The 17,009-nt window shown below is 35.4% G+C and overlaps 1 protein-coding gene across 1 annotated transcript; it reads left to right on the top strand.

Moving 5' to 3' along the window:
* The first annotated feature begins 1,212 nt into the window (after window positions 1–1,212).
* Window positions 1,213–14,796, top strand: LOC128549284 (uncharacterized). The gene is made up of 6 exons (XM_053525847.1): window positions 1,213–1,354; window positions 4,485–4,566; window positions 6,574–6,649; window positions 7,849–7,928; window positions 8,715–8,892; window positions 11,215–14,796. The coding sequence occupies exons 1-6, from the start codon at window positions 1,222–1,224 to the stop codon at window positions 14,794–14,796; spliced, it is 4,131 nt and encodes a 1,376-aa protein (XP_053381822.1). The 5' UTR covers window positions 1,213–1,221.
* The last annotated feature ends 2,213 nt before the right edge of the window (window positions 14,797–17,009 follow it).

A 17,009-nucleotide genomic window follows, 5' to 3' on the forward strand; every position in this document is an offset into this window, starting at 1 on the left:
CACTCCGCTTTTACAAAGCCTCTGTGACTTTCACTGGGGTAAGTCGGTTTTTTTCGCTCTCTCTCTATCTTTCTCTCTCTCTCTCGCTCTCTCTCTTCTTAATTTTTTATGTTAATTTCTGTAACAAATTGAAATTACAGACCAAATGTGAAATGCATTTCACATGCGAACATGTTTAAGCTAGTGCTGATGGGTGTCAAAACACAATGAATACATCAAAAACTAACAAGGATTTTGTTTCAGCAATACCACGATATGAGTTATGTATTTTATATGTCTCAAATAGAAACATTTTTTACGAGTTATTTTATTTTATTTTTTTTTTTTAAATGTAACTGTCATGGAAAAGCCTTGTGTTTTTATATATTTTTAATATAATTAGACTCTTACACTAACTCTTAGACTTTTCAGAAATTTTCATAAGGTTCAAACGAGCATTTGATGCAACTTTTAAAAATTTTATGACTTAAAAATGCTGAAATTTTCGACGGAAAATACCCTTTTGGAAACAATTGTTAAACAATAAAATCCATTTGTACAATGAAAAAAAAAATCTATAATATATCGCCAGAGTTGTTTAAAATGAAATACACAATTAGTGATTTTGTATAATGCTGAAAAGGGAAATCATGAAAAATCACTGTATAGAAAAAGGTGGATAAGTCAGTACATTATATATTTGTTGCGGCGCAGATTTATTCTTTGTATTTTATTTCATGAGACTAAATAAAGCATGTAAGTACATTACGCTGTCTGTATACAAGTAATTAATTTATATTAAACCTGTACAGTTTGTTGCAAGGAACAAAGAGATTTCGAAATTATACATGGATTATATGATTAATTCACGTGGTAAAAAAAACGATTTCCACAGCATTTTTCGTTGTAGACGAAAAAAAAGTTTTAAATTTATCAATGTTAGATGGGTTTCCTGAAAATATTTAGGATATATTTGTTAAAATAAAATAAATATTTACCTTTCAATTATTTTGTAAAATTTCAAAGCAAAAATCGAAATTTTTCTTAGGTCATAATTTAAAAATATAAATATCTATAACATTCTGTCATCCACGAGGATATTTAAATTTATGTATGACATAATTGGCTTTTGCAAAATAAGGTTGATATTTACGAAAACCCTTGTTATGGATTTGGTTAATGAAACAGAAACAGATTTTTTTTTTCAATAGGCTGACTAAACAGGCTGGGTTTTTGTGAAGTATGGTGACGTTTACGGTGACCAGTCTCGTGTTTAGCACGTTCTTCACGCTGTGCACGAGTATTACAATAGGACTTCCGGAAGATCACGTGGATGTAGGCTCATGTTTTGACAGGGCTTGCATTTCTGAGCTAGGTAAGTACATTTATTGTTTTGCAAATTGTATGCATTGATAATGAATTCATCATCAGAAATTAATGTTGATGATGGTAGTTCCAACTGTAAACTTCACTCACTTTAAATGATGCACTAGATACAGTTTCTTTATCAGTACAGTACAATGTATGTCTAAGATGGTGAGAGAACGACACCTTCTGTCTTGGGTTGGGAGTGCGACTAATGGTAGGTGGGGGGTTGATGGCGGGAGGAAGTTATGGTTACTACAAACATCGTCAATACACACAATATAATTTTGGCGCGGGGTGAGGACGGCCAAGTCGTGGAAGGACAGGCATGGGGAGGGGCGGGAGCAGAAAGCAGAGAGTCTCAAATAAACTTTACCTCTACTTATATTTTAATATGAACCAAACAATATGAAACTGTCTTTGTACCACATGTATAAAATAAAATTGAGTTAGAAGGCCCTATGTTCTAAGTAAAAATAAACAAGAAATATCTTTAAAAAAGATCAACGAATCATTTACACTAATAAAGGTTTATTGTTGTGCCATTCACAAACTGAGGCTTGGGATTTCAAAAAATCCTAGTTTTATCTGAACACACTGTAATTTCTACACCTTTCTTTTCTATTGACGTGTATTTTTAATTTTTAAGTATAGATCTACATTCCAAATATTATTGATTTATAATGCTTAAAGCCGTAGCGAAATGTCGTGTAGTAACACATCAGCATCTGTAACTACATTTGTGACGTCACAGGTCACGAGGTTTTTGTGTATCGACCTAGGCCAAGTAATTTTGTGCTTTGCTTCTCTGCCTCGCTTTATCAATTCGACAATATATGTATTTAGATATAATTCAAACATTATTGTCGCGGATCAGTTAAGGCAGAATTCTAACAATAAATGAGCAACACCCACCTTCAATATCCTGTATCTGTTGTAAATGTGTTAATTCAGAACTTTAAAAAAAAAGAAGAAGAAATAGCTCGCATGTGAACCAAACAATATTTTACATATGAAGATATGAACCTGAAATCTCGGGGAATCCCACGTTTCGACCAATCGACACAGACATTGCATGTGATTTCTTACTGGCCTTCCCGCGCGTTTTTTACATAGACGATAAGGCGAGTTTTTATTGGTTCAGGGAGACATGCTTAATTTGCATATTAAGTGAAAATAAACGGCGGCGCCGAAAAAAAAAGCGTCGAAACGCCGTAAACATAATTATTGTGACTTCCGTGTTTGTGTTGATCTTTTAAGTATTATGTCCTACGTAAAACGAGCTATCTCTTAAGTATGACTTTCAAACTTCTAATTATATTATTACCTTCGTAATTATAACTTTGTATCTTCTAGTTGAACTTAGTGACTCATGTACTACAAGATTGGTCCTTTTATCTATCGTCATCAGTAGTTTTCACATACTCAGTCGTGCCGTCGGTGTCGCCGTCGGTGTCGCCTTTGCTGCCTGTGCTGTCCTCGTCAGTTTCGCACAAACGTTTGAGGAGGTCATCGTCCATATCTGTGTTCATTTCGTTTGCGTCGTCGTTTGTATCGTGCACATCAACAATGCCGCCGTCTGTACTGTAGTCGCCGGTATATATGTCGACGTTACGTTCAACGTCGGAACGCGGAGCTGTTGTTTAGATATGCACGTGAGGACTGTCAGTTTGTCAATATAATCGGTTTCGAAATTGCCCTTTATATACTCGTTCATATGCTAGTGAAGTCGTCGGGATGATCGCCGGCGTCTGTGAGGTCAGTTTTATCAGAAATGCCGCCTTCGTTATATCACTGTCGTTTGTCACCGTAACCGCCGTTCCTGAAGCTTCCGTTGTAGGTGTAATCTTTAATAATAGGGATCTACACCTTATGAATGTACACCAAACTTGAAAGTGTATTGTAATAATCCAAATGAAAGAATTAGATAATATATTAAAGTTTTTGTGTGAACAATGTCAGCTTTGAATGGATTTCTGACGACTAACTATGATTGCAGGTTGTAAAAATAGTCGCATCTGGTCAATATTCAGTTCTTATTAGGAGATACAAAGTAATAATTAGGAGATAATAAGTTCTAATAAAAGGAGATACCAAGTCGTAACTAGGAGATACCGAGTCATAATTAGGAGATAGTAAGTTCTAATTAGAAGTTTCTAATTAGAAGATACCAATACATAGGAGATAGTGAGTGCTAATTAGGAGATATCAAGACATAATGAGGACGGAGAAAGTTCTAATAAGGAGATACCAAGTCATAATTATGATATAGTAAGTTCTAATAGGAGATACCAAGTCGTAATTAGGAGATACTCAGGTCTGTTTAGAAGATACTAAGGTCTAATTAGGAGACGCCAAGTCATAATTAAGAGATAGTAGGTTCTAATAAGGAGATACCAATATATGTATAGGAGAGAGAAAGTTCTAATTTGGAAATACCATTAAATAGGCGATAGTGAGAGCTAATTAGGAGATACAAAGTCATAAATTGGAGAAAATAAGTTCTAATAAGGAGATGGTAAGTTCTAATTAGGAGATACCAAGGCATAATTAAGAGTAACTAAATACCCGCCATATCATTCTGACCCCTATCAATACGTGCATTGAAATCTACTACAATATTTGCCCTTTTCGGCAGCTCTAACGGACGTAAATTCGACGGTATATTTTGTTTTCTTTCTGATGAAGACATAAAAGTTGAAACTAGTCTTGTCTCTGTTAAAACACTCTTACGCTAGAATGACGTCATGTTAACGTGCGGTGACGTTAAAGTTTTTGTTGTGACCAAGAAAGAGCGCTCCTATATTGTATCTACTGTTTTAGAATAAGAGCATATTAGAATCGAAATAATTTATAGCACGACTGTCTTTTAACACTATTTATACACTCGGGTGGTAATACGTCGTACAAATAATTTCGCTCGGGCTGCGCCCTCGTGAAATTATTACGCCCGACGTAGAACCGCCAAGCGTGCATAAATAGTGTTGAAGCACTCTTTTGCTATAAATTATTTCTTAATTATGACATATTAACTCCAATTGTGACTTTGATTTCCGTCACTTAGTATAAATTTACGAAATACAAACCGCATTTCTCTAAGAAATTTAAAGGTTTATAATAATTTTAAATATTATTTGCAGATTGGCATGAAATTGGAGAGAAATGGCACAACTTCCGGCTGACGGTGAAAGCCATGAATGACAGCAGATCGGACGATATGAGGTAGCCGTAAATTAATACATGAACCGCGCTATGAGAAAACCAACATAGTGGCTTTGAAAACGACCAGCGTGGATCCAGACCAGCCTGCGCATCCGCGCAGTCTGGTCAGGTTCGCTTTCAAAGCCTATAGCAATTAGGGAAACTGTTAGCGAACAGCACGGATCCTGACAAGACTGCTCAGATCCATGCTGGTCGCAAAGCTACTATGTTGGTTTTCTCATGGCGTGTCTCACATAAACTTAGGGAATATTTCATGCGTGTCATTAGTAAATAAAATCTGTAAAAAGATCCTTTGGAAGCAAAGAAAGCAACCAAGAAGAATTTTAGCAGACTTGGTTTGATTGAGTCTGTTCATGAGAGGTAATAAAATGTGCTAAACCTCTCACGCCCCCTAGCACCGGCTTAAGCGGGACTCTATAACACATATGTTGAATGGACTCCATGATCCCAAAGAACCAGAAAGCGACTAACCCATAATTATATAATCAATAAAAAAAACAAGGTTTTCATATATTCATATATATGTCAAATAGTTTTTGTTATGAATATATATTTTCATTAGATTTTGCTAAAAACCGTCGTTTTCGTCAATAAATGTGAAATAAAAACATTGGTCCTTGATTTATGAAAAGTCATTTTCAATTTAACAAACCAACGACGTAAATAGGGGGTCATTTCATCCACGCAAAAAAAAATACTCGAATAAAGTATTACTATTCATGTTTTTCATCCGTTATTTATTGGAACAAAGATAGATCTTTAAAAAATGTGATTATATATACATGTGGCGATTTTAGAAAGTAATACACACCATATTTTTTTTATGGAAATCTATAGGAAAATAATTGGTAGTCTCTAACCTAATTTTTAAAAAAAAATGAAAAAAATAATTATAAAATTCAAATGTATAACAAAGAGTTCCTTATATAATTCTGATCGTTGATTTAATATACGAATGCAAAATTTGCACAATGATAATCAAACTTCAAGAGTAAAAGCCAAGAGTTAATGCACAAACGGAGGCTTAATTTGGTAACGTATGTTTTTTTTTTTCAAAATGGGAAATAGATTTTAGTTTTGCGTGCTTTGTTGGAAAATAAAACACGGTTTTGAGTTCAGATGCGTAGTTATCTAATCTAATTAATTACGACGCATCAGAGCGGGAAAAAAAACGTGTTTTATTTGCCAACAATAGATTTAAGTTTTGCGTGCTTTGTTGGAATATAAAACATGGTTTTGAGTTAAAATGCGTAGTAATCTAATCTAATTAAATTACGCCGCATCTGAACGAAAATAAACGTGTTTTATTTGCCGACAAAGCACGCCAAACTAAACTATATTTCCATTCTAATACGTTCGAATTATACCAGAAAGTGATACTAATCTGGAATCCTTTTTAGGCGGAATAGCCAAAAGTACGTCATTTTGCGAAACATGTTTTAATCGACAAGACAATACATGGTAAAATCCTTCCTTGTTTATATAAAAAATCTTAAAAGTGTTACAATTCTACACTCCATCCTCCTTTCTACTCCCTCCGTTTCTTGCTAAGGTTTTTTATGTTACCTCCTTTTTGTTTGCAGTGCTACTTAGGAGACCCTTGGGTGAAGGAAAAATAAAATTTAATATTTGACATAGTTTAACCTTTAGCCTGCTGTTGGCAAGTGATTCTGCCTTTACTACCAGTGCAGAGCAAGATCAGTTCGTGCAGGCTGATCATGGTCTACACTTTTCACTATTCAGTCAGTACATTTTCCGTGAACATCCATTTGAATAGTAAGTGGTACTGTCTAAATTGAATGATAGACCAGTTCATTGTAGAAATTTAGCAAGGTAAGGGTTAAAGCTCTGAGATATCAAATCATTTGTTTTGTCGAGAAGTTACAGTGACAGTAAAATTTGTATGCATAATTTTGGAATTTTCAATTGTTTACGAAATCATAAACGTAAACTTTGTGGATTAGGATATGATCTTTAAACTTTGATTTTGACGATATTTCTTTCCAGAAAGTCGATATGGCGAGTTTTTCAAAACGACAATACATGGAATGGGAACGAAAAACAAATCGCTAGGAATATGAAGGTAACGTAATCAATCCAATTTAACAACGTTTACGACAATTGCTTCTGAACATTGCGTTTGAACACTTAACGGCAGCTCATCGCAGCGGTTACCTCCCCTTGTGGTACATTTCGGAGACCACTGCGTAGTGGATTGACTTCCTGACGGCTTCTCTTTGAATTCAATCACGCTTCAATAAAACAACTTGAACTTCGCTTGAATGTTTTTTTTTTTTTTTTTTAAATATTAGTATAAATAGATTCATAGATTTCAAACATTTCAATTTGTGAAAAGAGATGTTTGTAATTTCAGGCTCATTGACAAACTTTTAAAAACAAAACATCAAAACTAATACGTCGTTACGCTAGATTTACCTTTGTTTTCATGGTGTCTTCAAAACAAATGTTTGGGTACAAGCCATTCAGTTCGATTTTGTGGTGATTGAGCTATTCTATATAACCAACGTGAATGGAGTAAGCTTATAGCAAGATCGTTTAGACATAGTACCTAAAATTTTAAATTATGAAAGAAAAGAAAAACAATAAAAAATAATGTTTATTTTTATATATACCATTTAAAACCGAGTATAATACTAAAGTATTGGAAGCATATTGTTTAAGAGTTCTATAAACAGAAACTCGCTCCCAAAAAGATAAAAATGAAAGTAATGGCTAAAGAATTTAAAATATTTAGATGTTGGCTATGGAGGCTGACTTGTGTCATTTTGTTATTTAATTCTGTCGCTGCGACACAATGACAAACGTCGTTATGACGCCCCGCCGAACGTCGCCCCGCCAAACGTTGCCGAGCCGAATGCCGCCCCGCCTCATCGAATTTTGCCCTGCCGAATATTGCCGGGCAAACGTCGACCCGCTGAACGAGATAAGATGTCGTACGCTCAAGATAAGATGTCGTGCGCACGAGATAGGATGTCGTGCGCTTTAAATAAGATTTCGTACGCACGAAATAAGATAGTGCACGAGATAAGATGTCGAGCGCTCGAGGTAAGATGTCGTGCGTTCGAGATAAGATGTCGTGCGCTCGAGATAAGATGTCGTGCGCAAGAGATAATTTAATCTTTAAAAAAAACGCATGTCCTAAACATACCACCATGCTAATAAATGCTGTTCCTTGTATCGGAGAATACATATATTTTATAACTGAACCCTTCCTTAACTTCGCCAACATTCTTTCCTAAAACTAGTGCTTCTTTTTCCTAGGATATACGTAACATGAGAAGTATTATGGACAAAAGAACGGAGGAAATTCGAGCTGTGCAACTGAAAGATGCAACAACAAGGTAAACTTTATTTTTAAAAATTCAGTTAAAAATTGCTTGTGGTAGATTGACCGGACGTGACGGCGTAACGTCATTTATCCGGAAAACGTAGAATAATGTCTGGTAGCCGACATACGGTACATGAAAAATCTTTTTTTCAAGTTTTATGCTTTTAGAACGGTCAGTAATGCCGAGTGTAGTTGAGTTTTCGGAGTTTAATTCAGACGGTTCTAAAACGTCTTGTATTACAGTTTTTTTTTCTATTTTTCTATTATCATAGTACATGTTACTGGTCCTAGCTAGATTTATGATGTGCATTTGCAGCACAGTTACTTTTTATCGTACTTACAACAGATCATATTGTTTGATAATAAAAGGTATTGCCATTAGGCGATTATATTGTCGTTTTTATGATATAAGGTATGGCCATTAGGCGATTATATTGTCGTTTTTATAATAAAAGGTATGGTCATCAGGCAATTATATTGTCGTTTTTATAATAAAAGGTATGGCCATCAGGCGATTATATTGTCGTTTTTATAATAAAAGGTATGGCCATCAGGCGATTATATTGTCGTTTTTATAATAAAAGGTATGGCCATCAGGCGATTATATTGTCGTTTTTATGATAAAAGGTATGGCCATCAGGCGATTATATTGTCGTTTTTATAATAAAAGGTATGGCCATCAGGCGATTATATTGTCGTTTTTATGATAAAAGGTATGGCCATTAGGCGATTATATTGTCGTTTTTATAATAAAAGGTATGTATCATCAAGCGATTATATTGTGTTTTTATAATTAAAGGTATGACCATCAGGCGATTATAGCGATGGAGGGAGACACTACTGTAGCAAAGGCAGCACATTTTCTATACAACAAACACCCGTCAGTCTCCACGTTGTATGAGTACAGTCCTAAAACTGACACACTAAAAGTCATTGCCGGAAAGGAACATTTTCTAGGGGAGCACAGTCGAGTTCAGGTAAATGTATAAGCGGCCATTATTATTATTTTTTTTTTGCTCATTTGAGAATTGGTCGGTGCTATCCGAGCATAGCTTCATATTAACTCTACAGTTCAGACATATTTGGGCTGCTTAATTGACTTTCTGGGGAAATCTAACGCCAATAACGCATAAAAAAGCAGATGGGTGTCAAATCCTATTCGTCTCTGTAGAATTGAAAATGGCCGGGAATTATTTCTGCCACCAGATAACTAGGTAGCTATCAAGAGAATACTAATTTTCATAACAAAAAGTGTTTGCGTTTTTATGGTGGCATATTTCTTCCACGAGATAGCTAGGTAAACTTTCCAAGAAATTTGTGAATGTTTCTTAAAACATTTCAGCAAAACATTATATTTTCTAAGTATTTTATTTGATTCTAGAATTATTTTTTGCTCAAAACTTCGCGTTAGTGCTTGAAACTACCACGAGATACTTGGTAGCTATTACGATAATATTCTTAACTTTTCAGAAAAGATGTGCATTTTTTCTGACAACATTATCGTAATAAATTATTGTTATCAAGATATGCTTTTTATTTCCAGGAAACTTTAGGATATTGAGATAAAGATTCAGAAAAGTTGGAAATATCAAGATATAGAGGATATTTTTTTGTTTTAGTGAATATGTAATATATCTCACCGAGAAGTGAGAAAATTTCAAATATTTTCATGAGCGCGTAGCGCGAGTGAAAATATGAAAATTTTCTCACTTTGAGATGAGATATTCTATATTCACGAAAAACAAACAAATTTTCTTTTTATTTTATGCTTAATTACGTTGAGATATGCATTTTGCAACATTTTTTTATATCTCAGCGCTGGAAACAGACACGCGTAAACGAACATGACGTCAGACGTGTTGTGACGTTAGAAAATTATCGCAATAATAATTCCAGGAAACTTCCGACAGTTCAGACAATCTTTCCAGAAAACTTCGCTTTATCAAGATAACTTTTTGAAATATTGCGGTTTTTGGCAGAAATATGCCACCATGCATTTTTCTGGAAACATTACCGCAATATATTATTTTTCTAGATATATGTTTTTATGTCAAGGAAACTTTATATATTGGTTGTGCAACCAAGCTATAGATTCTATAGAGATAAATGAAATAGGAAGCTACACATGGTTTTAAAAGTTGACTTTTAGTTCATTTTATTGAAAGATCCCAATATCTATTAAATACAAATGCAAAATCAAACTTATATTGAATATTTTCATATGAAAGGGAGATAATTACAAACTTCATAAAAATTATTATACATTTCTAATAGGGATTTTGTTCTATGTCACGGGGCTTTTTTCCTTAAATAAACTTCGAACCGAATATACGAAAAGTGAAAAATGTAATAATATGTTGCTTATATATGTCTGACCACGATTAAGGCATGTAACACTTTGGATTCATTGTTTTGTAAGTTAACAGTTATAGTCAGCCTATTTGTGAATATGCTGTGAAGAAATCTGTAATAGACTATAAGAATCTTTCACTGCTTGAAAGAGTGGATGGAAATACCTGGCTCGAGGGTAAGGCGTAAAAAAAAATTGTTTGTTTACGGTATCCCGACCTGCCCTAAATTTTTGGTCCGACCCTAAATGTTTTTATGGCCTTGGAGAATTGCACTATTTATGCTTTAAACATGCTCAGTGATGTTAGAAATCAACTTACTGATGCTCTAAAGGCATAACCCCCTTGTTTGCATTCATTTTTTGACACAAAAATAATTTCTGAAAAGTCTCCCTTAATAAAAAAAATAATCAAAAAAAAAATCCGACCTACCTACCCTAGTTTTTTTAGCATGTTACCGGAAACAAAGAATTTTTTTAGGCCTAACTGTTATGGCAGTAACGAGGCTCTGCCGGGTTACCGCGAATACAGTTACCCGACAACCGCATATTTCCATCCATACCTACAACCAGTGACAGGTTCTTTTTCTCGCATACCGTATTCTTCAAATAATGGAAACAATGACATAAATGAAAAAAAATTTAAGCACTATTTTATTACAGTAACGTATGCATACACATATTCCGTCGGTCATCTAACACCCCAGCCCGGGGTGTAGGAAGAGTTTTTCCTGCAACGCTGAAAACACGGGAAAATCTTGATTGGCATGCAAGAATCTTAATTCAAGCGTGTGCGCAAAATGACAGTTTTAATTAACTACAATAAAATCCGATTTATTTTTATTGAAGAGGTCCGCGCATTTCTTTTATGAACATTATTCATATAGTCTACACAGATCTTTATATAAATTCTATCAAATAGTTGAAAGAAACTACATGTTTACGTTTTCAGATTGTCGGTCATGGACGTGACTCCACAGGTGTAATGAGGCTCTCAGAAAAGTCACCTCAGGAACTTGCCGAAGTCGTACGGAAACTACCGATTGAAATGTCCGAGATCGGTCGTGTAAGTCTAGTTGGATGCAACGTTGGTTCAGGTGGACAATCTGAATATCTAAACGATGGATTTACTGAACAATTTTTAAAATCTCTCAAATCTGATCAAAATATACATACAGAAGTCAGTTCTCGAAATGGACTAGTAAGTATCACAGTTTCTGGCAAAAAAGAGACAGGGGAAATTAGCGCCGATGGCATACAGTGGTTCAGTAAAGATCCTCTTAGTAAAACTGTAATGAAACTTGGAGAATTTGATGAAGTTATTCGCGCTGAACTACCTGATACCGACCGTCTAGCTTCCTACAACCAAGAGTCTAGTGGAGCTTTAGTAAAACTAACAGACATAGATCAGGGGAGGAGTATTGAGGATAATGTTAAATCAATCTTTATTGAAAAACTTAATTCAGGGACTGGAAATGTGGAAGTGATGAAGAAGATGAATCCCAGAGACGTAGGCGAGTTCATAAAAACTATAACCAAAACAAACTTTCTGCACGATATTGACTTCGTTAAACAAAAGATCATCGACAGAAATGCTGTATTAATAAAGGAAAAACTTCAAAATACACTGCAAATGCAAAACGTTCCAGAAAATGAGGTTTTAATCCAGGATCTAAGAAAAATTGCAATAAAACAAACGAACAGTGATAAAATTAGTCATCATGAATTTATTGGTAAGTCCTATCTACAAGACACTGCCAACAATCGGGTTATTTCTGACAGATTCGATTTCTCTATCCAAATAGATGAGGCAGGCAACCTAAGAATGGACTTAGCTTCTCAAAGTAGACGAATCGAACCTTTTTATTTAGATTCTGGTACGCCTCCAAACTGGAAATATGTTGCAAGACTGAATAATGCCTATGATCGAGTTATCAATGTTAAAGATGTACGTACAATAAATGGTAGGGCTGATCTTATGTATGAAATCAATATGTTAGGAGCATTTGGAGTTGATTACAGAAATAGTGAAAGTTTATACCGATATTATCGTTTTGGTGATACAGTTTATCGAATGGCCAGAAATAACTTTTACATAAAATGGGAAGGTATGATTGCATCCGATAACGCAATAATAAAACGTCATTTTAATGAAGAGCGAGTAAAGGAAACTGAAATATCAAATCTTAAAGATTGGACTTGGCGCGATAGCCAGAATCGCAATGTCCTTCCTAAAGATTGGGCGTTCGAAAGATATCCAGATATGAGGAATAAAATAAAAAATGAATACATAGATCGTGTAATTGATAAGGAAATCTTTGAATGGAATCAAAAGGGCTACAGAGTATCGGAGCAGAGGCACCGAACAACATTCACCAAGGAGGATGTGTCCTTTACTCTTGTAGACAGAGGCTGGTCTGAGACGTATCATAAGCAATATGACTCGGGAAATGTGCTAAAGTTGATGAACTACTTCAGAAATGGAGATCATACCAGTATAAATGGGAATCAAGTACATGTTTTGGAAGGTTCAACAGTTCTTGCAGTCGGGCTCTCTGAACCAATTAGAAACTTTCGTACATTTTCAATAAATGAAATGTTAATGCATCTTAATACAATCGAACCAGTCTCTTTAGCACGGCTAATTGAAGCTCATCCTATGACACGTGGGAAAAGCTGGGGATATGTAGGAGAAACGGGACTAGCTGTGAATGAATTAGGCTATAGAAGGGGGCAATTAGAAATTGTATTACCAAGGGAACTGAGCATCACCAGAACATTTTTGTTGTCTAGAAGAGGTGAGGATGGTCAAAATAATAGATACCGATTTTTGACTGAAACCGAATACAATCAAGTAAACAGAGAAATGCCACCAGGAGACTTAGCACGAATTACCTCTTCTATTGAAACTACAGATATTCACAACACAATAGCTGAATTCAAACCTGAATTGACTAACGCTATTGTGAGAACCAAACCTTTAGGAAGTTTTGATATTCCAACTGTAACTGATCTTGAAGTATATTCTGATATTTCATCGGGTAAGGCGATGCCAATAAGGGCTTCAGTATCCATGATTAACGATTACATATTTGTTACCAATTATGTAAGCTCGGTAATAGCACAAAGAGGTCATGAAACGGGTAGGGTATACGAAATCATTCAAAATTCAATTAAGGTTGAGAAAGGAAACATCAAGTTAATAGTAAGAGACAAATCAAACACTCTAGCAGAAGAAGAGGTAAATATTAAGATAGATGATGAGTTACTGAAAACTAAGAAACTAAAGGAAGAAGCTTCTCAAAAAATAAAAGAAATACAAGAAACAAAAAATACCCCTTCGAAGTCCCTGACGGCTGTCAACCAGTTCTTGGGTGTTTATGGTATAGTGATGGGATTCAGGGGTGCTGTTCAAGATTTTGAAAACGGAAAGATTTTTGAAGGCATCGTAAATGTTGCACAAAGCGTCCACGGAATCTATGGAATGAGTCAGACTGCACAGCGAGCTTTCCAAACTATATCAAGTAAACTTTTTTCAACGGGACTACAGGAGGTTGAAACTGGTTTATCTGTTGCTTCTACTGAAATAAGTACAGCTCTAACAGAAGGAACTACCGCTGCAGAGGAATCTCTTGTGGTAGCTGGAAATGCAGCAGAGGATATTCCCGTTCTCGGAACTGTTTTCGGTGTTTACAACACAATACAAGACTTGCGCCGTGGAACTGCAATAGGTTATGTTGACGCTGCCTTAGACGCTGCAATTACAATTTCTGCTCTGTTTGGACCTGAGGCTTTGGTTGTTACTGTTGCACTTACAATTGTTCGACTTGTCATTGATGACTTCTACTACGCGATTAGCAATGAATTAAAGAATTTGCCACCAGATGCTACAGTTTTGCAGAAAATTGGGGCCGTATTTAAAGGTATTGGTGAAGGTATAGTGATGGTTTTAAAGAACATTGTTGATTTCTTTTCATTGGGATTTCTCAGTTTTGCTGAAACTGCGGACAAAATCGATAGGCAGTATAGAAAAGATCACGATTTACTTCACAAGATGTCTGACTTTCACAACTATTTCAAGATTGAGAAAGAAGAGGGTTCACATGAAAAACTGATAGACTTTGCCGCGGGAGAAGAGTCTTGGAACGGCGGAAATATAGTTTTTCATATGTATGATGATAATACAGCACGACTTCAAATGCAAACTGTCGATGATAATGGTAGAGAGCAGATACTCGACAAATATATAACTTTGGAAGAAGGTGCGGATGACATTGTTCTAGGAATAGGGGAGTCACACGATATAAGTTTCAAGAAACAATCGGCAAAAATATTCTGGTTTATTCCGGTACATTCAAGAAATCTAATAAGTAAGGTTAGAGGAGAAAGAGATACCTTACATGGTACGTACTATGGAACTCAAAAAAAAATAAGTTTTTTCACCATCCAAAGTTGCCAGAAAGTGCAGATTGGGGGTTTCCCTTGCAGACACTCTATGAGATTTAGGAGGGGATGGAGAAAAATATTTTATTAGGTCCACAGAAGTTGTGTGAAGGTGGAAATGGGCGGATGTACATTATTCCTTATTCAGAGGAAAGCGGAAATAAATAATTATGCCATGTTTACGGAGATTTTGTTCATTCAGGTCGCTTTACCAAATACACGTTGATCGTGTTGGGAAATGATTTGATTCTTAAACTGGCTCCAGTAAATTTTAAAACGGTTTTGGGGGATCAAATGGGTATTGACTTTTAAAAAGCAACAAGGGTGTATTTTCAATGTAGGGTCGGCATTCATGGAAAGGCGTAAATTGCCCAAGCAATTATACTAAATGGAACCAAAAGAGCCACAATTGAGTATCAGAGGAATATGGAAAAAACGTATAATGATAACTGGATCTGACTCTTCCGATCTATTTTTGCAAATGATAAGAAAAATTTAAAAAGGGTGGTAAAGGATACAACACAATTTACGGGGGGCGGAAGCGATACGTATATAATAAATTCATTTGGTACTTTGAAACTTCAGACTGGAAGTTATTAATAATTTGATTTGAAAATGACGGTTGAAAGGGTTTATATTCGATATTCGGTTGAAAAAATCAGAGTCAAAAGGAACGAAGATGCTACTTCCCAAAAACTCGTGACGGTCCAAAGGGTACATTAAAGAATTGGTTTTCCGTGAGATTATAGACACATGGTGTTTGTAACCCCCGACGACGTATTTTCAAATTTGCAGTGATATTAACGACCCTTTCACTCCATCCAATAATCAGATGCATCTAAAAAACCCAAAAAGGATTATTAGTGCTACTAAAAGAACTTTGTTAATGTTGAAAATTTATAGGAAGTGACTTTGTGTGTGAAAACAGGTATAGCGGTAATAATTACAAAAAAGGGGGAAAAAGGGAAGCGATTTATAAAGGCGGTGAAGGCAGGATGTATTGTATAAAAAAAGCGTTGGTGATTTTAAATTCAACTTTGCTGAAGACAAAAAGGTGACTTTTCTTTTTGATTTCTAAAAAGTATTTCAGTTTTTCATACGGCTCGAGGGGGGGACTTGCAACGTCAGAGGTATAATTGGACTTTACTACGGGATGACAGGAAACAGTGGAGACTATTGTTGTGCGGACGATAGATGGTATCAGCTTTAAGCTTGAAAAAGTCACGAAACCCAACATCTACATACAAAAGTCTCCAATAGAGATAGATAAATCAGCAAAAAGAAAAAGACAAAAAATCTGACATAAAAAAAGGTCTATGCAGCTTTGACTCTTTATTGGCTCAAATGAAAAACGACTTTTTTCTGGAAAGAACGTGCGAACCGTATTGACCCTGGTTTTGGGGGAGCCTAAGATGGTCTAGGAGGGCATGCTATATTATTATGGATCATTAAAAGGTCCAAATGTCGTCAAAATTTTGTGAGCAACTTGATGTTACTTTTTCAAACTTCCTGCTTTCTTCAACGACTTTAAACAAATGTGAATAAAGACGACGTGTTATGCATCAAGCGCAATCCGAGTGCATCAGTTACTTAGAAAAATACAAAACCGACCCAAACAGGAGACATCTTGTTTAAACCACATTTTCAGGACGGTTTATTTCAATTCCCCCTCCCGCGCTTTTAAACCACCCCTATTTCAATAGATAGAACAAATCAGGCACACAATCTCATTGTCGATCTACATAGCAGTGAAACATGGACAGATGTTATAACGATACTGGGGTCAAAAGAACATTCCAATGTCATTAGGGGTAATCAAAACAACAATACAATTACAGGTGGTACACTTTCAGATACGCTTGAAGGGGGTGAAGGAAATGACGTCATCCGTGGCAACAAGGAGACGATTTTATAGAGGGGGAAAAGACGGTAGTAAAAACAAAATGCGTTTTTTTTTTTTGGGTTTTTGCCACTTTTTAAACCGTGCGCTTCGTGTTTTAAAAATTTTTTAAAGAATGCCCCAACCCCCATTTTTGTAAAGCTTCGTTGCTTTAACCATATATTTGCGTCTGATGAAAATAAATGTAAAGAACCCCAAATTTTATATTGCCACTGTTTCTATTTCCACCGTAAGGAAAGGGTGGAAAATTTAATGGTCAATGTTTTTGTATGCAAAAAAGGGGAGACTGTCTGCAGTTACTTTTAATGTTTCGGACGCAAACCCCTGGTTATGTTACTCATCGCTATGTTCAAATATCTGAAATATTGATTTAAAAACTTTTTATTCCAATAAAAGTTTGAATG

Source organism: Mercenaria mercenaria, chromosome 16 (genome assembly GCF_021730395.1).
Source record: "Mercenaria mercenaria strain notata chromosome 16, MADL_Memer_1, whole genome shotgun sequence".
Classification (NCBI taxonomy): Eukaryota; Metazoa; Mollusca; class Bivalvia; order Venerida; family Veneridae; genus Mercenaria; species Mercenaria mercenaria.

Bases quoted from the DNA above. Each gene is read 5' to 3' on its own strand.
- LOC128549284 (XM_053525847.1), top strand. From the start codon at position 1,222: ATGGTGACGTTTACGGTGACCAGTCTCGTGTTTAGCACGTTCTTCACG. The intron at 7,929-8,714 runs GTAAACTTTATT...TTATAATTAAAG, and splicing joins CTGAAAGATGCAACAACAAG to GTATGACCATCAGGCGATTA. The intron at 8,893-11,214 runs GTAAATGTATAA...TTACGTTTTCAG, and splicing joins GGGAGCACAGTCGAGTTCAG to ATTGTCGGTCATGGACGTGA.